General features: G+C 41.2%; 1 protein-coding gene across 2 annotated transcripts in view; it reads left to right on the top strand.

Moving 5' to 3' along the window:
- The window catches only part of itga7 (integrin, alpha 7), a 43,557-nt gene that overhangs the window by 8,055 nt on the left and 28,002 nt on the right, over window positions 1-7,500 (top strand). For both annotated transcript variants that reach the window (XM_082156389.1, XM_082156390.1), the window contains exons 2-6: window positions 1,443-1,564; window positions 1,657-1,736; window positions 5,294-5,549; window positions 7,122-7,223; window positions 7,358-7,500. The exon at window positions 7,358-7,500 is cut by the window's right edge and continues 65 nt beyond it. In XM_082156389.1, the coding sequence (XP_082012515.1) occupies window positions 1,443-1,564; window positions 1,657-1,736; window positions 5,294-5,549; window positions 7,122-7,223; window positions 7,358-7,500 (703 nt within the window). The remainder of the gene's footprint in view (window positions 1-1,442; window positions 1,565-1,656; window positions 1,737-5,293; window positions 5,550-7,121; window positions 7,224-7,357) is intronic.

The raw sequence follows: 7,500 nt of genomic DNA, 5'->3' as shown, positions 1-7,500 counted from the left end.
TATCTATTTAATAAATACTAGTATCTAATTAATAAGTACTAGTATCTAATAGTAAATACTAGTAGCTAATGAATAAGTACTAGTACTTAATGGAAAAGATACTAGTATCTAAAAAATAAGTACTAGTAGCATGAAAATAGAGACTAGTAGGTTTTAAGGATTAAATGTTAAAACGGCTTGCCATACTGTCAGCGAATGGCAAATCGTCTTGGTCCAGTGGAGATACATCAACACCAAACGTCCAGCGTGCTGTCAGGTGAGCACTGAGGAACCCAGTGTGAATTTATTCAACACAATAACTCAATGATAAATAATTTGTCCTACCACCGGGACCTGGGCACAAACTCAGCCGGAGTATTTGTGGACTCATCTGTGCACATAATAAAGTAGTCTTCATCACAGTCTTCTGGTTGATCTACATTACATGCACTTTGGAAAACTTTACACAGGCAGAAATGACCTATTACACTTCCTTCCTTACTGTTGTTTTACTGTAATGTACATCATTCTTGTTCAGTGTTTGGCTGATGGTGGAGCGGTAACCTTAGCCAAAGCAAGAGAAGTCTGTAGATCCTTAGATGGATCACTGGGATTACAATGAGTGGGAGAGATTAGACAGGCCAGTGTGGCAGCTCTAGTAAAGCAAGTTATTCATAAACAGTGTTTATGAGTTAGGCTAGAAACCCTCATCCTTCCCTCACGGGTCAAAATAACCCGGAGCCCTAAAATTATACCTTTTTTATTTATTTTTTTGGTCCAGAAAGCTTATTTTATTTCATTTTGATAATATCTTTTCCATTTTTAAATGCTTTTTTTGGGGGGAGTTTATTTGTATTTTTGTTATTTTATTAAATTACTAGATTTGATCAATACATAATAAATAAATAGTAATTTAAGTACATTCCACACATTCTTTCAACTTAAATTCAGAATAACTCACATTTTCATGCATTAACCTTTTAATTCAGCTCAAAATATCTTACATTGGGTGTCTTTGCCGACCTCTTGTGGAAAATAAATAATATATCATGATATTTCATGACTCTAGATGGCCTTATAGCTCTATATGGAGCAAATGAGCTGTTCCGCTGGGTCCTAAAGTCAGTTCTTCAGTATGCATTCAGAAACACATGTAGACATTTATAAAATAATTTTTTGGTAAAGTTTTAGCATTTTTAGTTTTAATTTTGAGCATTTTTAGGTTTTCTATGTGTACTGAAGCATTCCTCGCATTCCATTCATTCCTAAGGGGGTCAAATTGACCCGTGAGAGAAGGATTTGTTACTTTTTTAAATTTCAACCACAAAACTCCTCAAATCCATAATTTTTTTTTGTTGTGTGTGTATTCATGGTTCAAGTGCGACAAAAGTCCTGGGGTCTTGGACCCCTCCGATGAACACTAAATGTTTAAAAAAAATAATAATTCTTGTTCTTCTCTGCAGGATATTGGTTGGGGCTCCTCAGGCCCGAGGCGTGGGAGCTTTGCAGACCAGCCGTCCCGGTGCCCTGTATCGCTGTCCGGTTACATCGGAGAAGTGTGAACGAGTGGACATCGATGGAAATGGTAACACTTCAGCTTCATTTTCATGTGATGAACTGTTATCTCTGCTAAGCTAAGTGTCCATTCAAAGGAAAAATGTTTCTTGTTTTCTCAAGTGAGTCTGGAACAGGAGAGCAAAGACAACCAGTGGTTGGGAGTCACAGTCAAAAGTCAAGGGATTGGTGGAAAAGTGGTGGTGAGTATATTTTATACCTGTGACAGGTAGATCAGACAGATCTGATGTGAAGCAATCATTGTCTGTGTATAAAATCCTGCAGTAGAGTTTATAAACCCTGTGTAACGGAGGCCAGCTAGTGAGAGATAGAGACTGTGGTATTTAACGTCCTTGTTAGCGCACACACTCGGGGTGAGTCCGGCTCGTAGCAGGCCGAGTTGGACCGGAGGGGTTACAATCAGGGCTTGACTTAAAAAAATTTGCTCACCAGCCACTGTGGTTAGTGGATTTTCAAAGTTACAAGCCACTTAGTGTTTTCACAGGCCACAATGTTGACATATAGATATTTTTAATATTATCTCATAATTTGGCAGCTGGTATATTAGTCTGCTGTCGCTTTAAGACCTGACGCACAGACCCCTTATACTGTTTTATATAGCCAATACTTGTCTTTATGTGCGCGCACTTTGGGTGTGAGCACAAAATCTGCGGGAATGAGTAAAATTATGCTCAATACACGCAATCCCTCGCCATAATGCAAGCCCTGTAACACCAACAATATTCATCCACAGCAAATGAAACAAGTGAGTAAAGGGACGGGGGTTTGTGCGTCAACTCACTATCGGAGAGATGATTGAGATGATGGATTATTTTCAACAACACTAGATTGCACATAGTTTATTATTTCAGATACCTGTTTAAAAGACTACAACTGAAAAATTTATATTATATAAAATTCAACCCGCCAAAGTGGCTAGTAACTGCAGTATACGCCACCGCTGAAGTACACCCGCATTTGACGGGTTGACGGGTGTTAATGTCATGGTCACAATGGTGCCGTGACCCGAATGGGAGTGAGGTTTAGGGGTCGAGTGTCACGGAGGCCAGCTAGTGAGAGCTGTGCAGGTAAACCTTACTCCCCTGATCTCAAGAGGCACACTAGCGACTGACGCTAGAGACTGCAGTCTTTAGCTTCCTCGTTAGCACGCCCGAGTCCCGGTTCGAGTCCCGCTCGGAACAGCCGAGTAGGACCGGAGGGTTTACACAAACCACATTTCCACCGAAATTAACAGCAACAATTTGTCCCAGGAACGTTTTTTCCCCCCAGACCGGTTGCTTTCTGCGTGTTTCCATCGCGGTCTAAAGTACCGGGAAGATTATGCAAACTAGTCCGGTGACGTAGGACTGCACGCTACTTTACAGTTCCCGCTGGATTTCATCCTCTGAATTTAAGCTTAATAGAGCCTGAGGGCCCTATCTTGCACCCAGCGCAATTGACTTTGTACACCGACGCATGTATCATTCCTATTTTGCACCCGCGCAAAGCGGACTTTTCCCTCCACAGAAGCACGTCGGTTAACTAAGAAATACACTTGCGCTCCCGGGGGCGGTTCAGCACAAAGAGGAGGCGTGTTCCGGCGCAAACGTTCCTTCATGCTATTTTGCAGGTTTAGAAAACAATTGCGCCACTAACCAGGAAAAAATTGTTTAAAATCAGTGGCGCGTTAATTAATCAATGTAGTGTGTGCACAACGCGCACTTTGATTCTCTCATCTACACAGAAGCAGCAGTTTTCATTTTTGCAAATCATACATTATTACGATAGATAGATAGATAGATAGATAGATAGATAGATAGATAGATAGATAAATAGATAGACAGACAATTTATTATAAAAGCATACATCAAACTTACACATTTACCCAAATTATCATACGCCTGTTTAACCGAAGTTAATTTGGGTGGGTTTCTCCATCCCCAATGTCCCTGACGAGAACGTCGGTCTCCTCGGCTGTGAACCGCTCCTGGCGCGCGCCTGGCAAATCCGCTGTTATAATAGGAATCCGCTTTAGAACAAGCGCGCCTGCTCTTAAAGGGAATGTGAGATGTCGCTCTGATTGGTTTATTTCACGTTACGCCCAAACCACACCTATGAATAATGAAGCTAATTCAGACCAACCCCTTTTAGATTTGCGCCGGGCGCAAGAGGCATTTATCCCGCCGGGAAAATAGCAACAGCGCCGGAGATCCGCCCACAAAGTTACTTGCGCTTTGCGCTTGACACTTGCGTTTCAGATCGTTAAAATAGGGCCCTGAACCTCATCGTCGGTCCATCAGTCGTATTTTTTCAACTTCATTGTTGATTCGAATACCAAAACAACTCTTACTGCACGCACCGCAACAGACTTTAAAAAATGGTGGTTGAAATAAAATGCAACATACCGAGTTCCACCCCTGTGGCAGAAACGGGGCTAATGGTGCCATGACCCGGGTGGAGCGGGACGAGTAGGACTGGAGGTGTTACGCCTGCTCCTGGAGGGATAATTACATGCAGATTTCATCTCCAATCCTGCTCCAGCACACATGCTCGCTATTTTGAAGTAAACCTGAACACCTTGATTAGCTGGGTCAGGTATTATTGATCAGGGCTAATCTTTCGGGGCGTCCGAAATCGCATACTCTCTGAGTAGGAACTACATTTGAATTTTAAATTTCTTCCGGACCATTAAAATAGTATGTTTTTTTATAGTATGAATATGGGTCGTATAAATATGAATGTAATCCGGACATACTATATCCGCCATGTTGTCATTATCATGTGACCTACCAGTGTCACTGCCATTTATAAATCCTCTCCCGTGGCCTCATGGGATAGTAAAGCGTCCATCATATGCACACTTCAGAATCTCGCCATCCGGGTACTTTTCGCCTACTGTTCTTCCAGTACTATGTATTCAGACATACTACTCTTTTTGCATACTTTCTTTGCATACTATATAGTAGGGAAGTATTCTACTTCGGATGTAACCGTTGGCTGCATCCTAGTAACCTTGGCTCGTTCCCGACTGTAACATAAAGAGGATTACGCATACAAACGAACGGTTTGCATTGCAAGATTATTTATTAAGAAAAAAATTATCTGTTACAGAAATATTACACCATGTCTAGGGATTTAAATAAACAAGACAAAATTATAGTCCAATGGGGTAATGAATGTTGGTAAATAATAAACAAATTGGAGCAAACGACTTCTCTGGAGAACTACGTTCCACCAGAAGTAACGTTGAGTAGATCAGTCCAAACATTTAAACTCTCCACCCATTAATGATCTAATTAACAGTAACGTCACAGTCGGATGTTATACTGCCACCATCAGGTACAGAATAAAAAGACAGGGTTGTAACACTGGCAAGCGCCGTCAAAGACCATCTCAATTTTAAAGATCCTGAGAAGGCAGCCTTCTTTTAGCATCCTTCATTTAGCATATTTTGAAGGATGCATCAAGCGTGTCCTTCATGTCCTCAAAACCCCCACAGTTCTTTGCACAAATTCTTATTGATGGAATAGAGCTGATGAAAAATGATTCGGCACTGAGCTAGTCCGAATTCACGTCCAGTCTAGAAGCCTCAGATAATGAGAACATGGAATTCAATGCAACTCGAGTACTTCATTCACCCCTGCTTTCAACGCAGACTGTCAGTGTGGAAAATCAAATAAAAATAGGGTAGAATGGGGCCAAAGTCATTGTGGCATGTGTCCAAAATGTGTCCTATTTTTGTTCTGATGTCATCTCACAGACATGTGCTCACCTCTATGAGCTCAGACAACATGTCAACCAGTCGTTTGAGACACGTGACCCGATCGGACGCTGTTATGTGCTGAGTGAGGATTTGACTGAGCGAGATGATCTGGACGGGGGAGAGTGGAAGTTTTGCGAAGGTCGTTCTCATGGACACGAGCAGTTTGGGTTCTGTCAGCAGGGTCTGTCTGCTAGCTTCACACCGGACAAAAACTACATACTGTTTGGGGCTCCGGGTACCTACAACTGGAAAGGTAATGGGATTGAGAGCTTTTCGACGTTAAATTGGACCACTCATTTAAATGATTGGTAACACTTTATTTTGAGTTCACTTTAGACATTCTACTGACTTTAAGTAACTTTGCAACTACATGTCAACTTATTCTACTAACCCGAACGCTAACCTAACAGTCTACTAATACTTTAATGAGAGTTAGTTGACTTGTAGTTGCAAAGTTACTTATAGTTAGTAGAATGTCTAAAGTGGACTGTCAAAATAAAGTGAAACCAAATGGTCACATATAGGCCACAAATGATATTAGGACATTGGATTGATTAATTGTTTTCCTATGACTAGCTCAATATGTTAAAGTCCCCCTGTGGTGAAGATCCAGCTTTTAATGTTGTTTGTATGTCTATGTGGTGTGTTTAATCTGCTTTAAGACAAACCATGTGTAAATTCATAAGTCGACAGCATTGCTGAGTATTTCCTCCTTAAAACTGCAGTGAACCAAAGACAGTCTCAAACACACGCTTTGAAATCGCTGGTGTTTCTGACGTCACAAACTACCTTGTAACCAATCAGGGGTGTGTTTCCCGTACAACGCTGTCACTCGCTGCTTAACTACCATAGTACGATGCATCGTTGAAGAAATCAACTAGCTAATCACGACTGTTTCCCGTAACCATATTGTGGCAAATTGGTAGTTGAATCACGCTGGTTAATGATGTCACACACCTGGTGGAGCAATAACTTCTTTTAATTAATCTGTTTGAGATCGAATTAATGCTAGATGTTTTGCTATAAATTACGGACTTGGCATCTGACGACTATTTCAAAATTTTCTCTGTTATTTTGCTTTATTTCCAGATTCAATGATAGGCTAGAGAACGTTCGCACATGCGTACTTCAAAAACGGTGCTTTAAATCTCTTGACAAACCAAAAGACGTAAATGACATTTGTATGTATTCTAATTAAAAGATATAGATTGCACTGAATGTCAGCTTGCTTATTTTGCTCAAGATCAGGATTTATTGAGTCCACATGTCATGCAAACTAGAAACTCTGCTTCTAACCACAGTCGAGATCTGTCGCTCCAAACACACGACTCTGCGATGCTGTTTGCGAATGTTTGTTAGAATGATGGTTTCGGGAAACACAGACCCGCTAAACTGCAGATAACGACGGAACTTGCGACCATAGTTAGCTAACGATGCTTTCAGGAAACACACCCCAGGTCAACATGTGATCGTCAATGAGTGGATCTCTGAGCTGAGTGAGTGAGTGGAGGCGGGGCTCATTTGCATATTCATAGAAACGTGTATACTAAATGAGGGAAGGGTGTCGAGTTACATTCAAGATATTTTAAGGCATGAAGAAATCTTTTTCAAGGAAAAAACGTTTAAATATGTAATTTTGGTGATCAAAGATGAGTTTTAAGGGATACAATTATTGACTACAGGGGGACTTTAAGACAGCTATCAGATTATTTATTTGTGTAGTTGTCCCTGGAAAAATAGTTTTTGATGAATTGATGTGTATTTTTTTCTCTAAATCATCTGAACTATTCTCTTGCTGTATCTGTCCTCCTGTCTGTACGCTCAGGGCTGTTATTTATGGCCAGCCCTGTTGAGGACGCCCTGGTCTATAAAACTCTGGAACCGTCCAAAAGCTCCTTTGAGGACGTCTCTCAGAACAGCTACCTCGGTTTGTAGACAAAGAACATTATGGCAGAACTCTTTCTATGCAATATTTTAATAGATTGTTTTTCATTTCCAATCTCCAAGATCATGTGAAATCAGGTACAAAATCATCACTTTGTTGATATGAATCTGTCCCAGGCTTCTCTGTGGACTCAGCCAAAGGTCTCATGAGTAAGTCTGAGCTGACGTTGGTGGCCGGAGCTCCTCGAGCTAATCACACAGGAGCCGTGGTTCTGCTGCGGAAGGACAACGTCTACCGGCTGATGCCTGAGCATATTCTG

Source organism: Leuciscus leuciscus (genome assembly GCF_965113295.1).
Source record: "Leuciscus leuciscus genome assembly, chromosome: 23".
In the NCBI taxonomy this organism is placed as follows: domain Eukaryota; kingdom Metazoa; phylum Chordata; class Actinopteri; order Cypriniformes; family Leuciscidae; genus Leuciscus; species Leuciscus leuciscus.
Note: the sequence above shows the minus strand (reverse complement) of the source record. Positions and strands in the feature narration are given on the sequence as shown.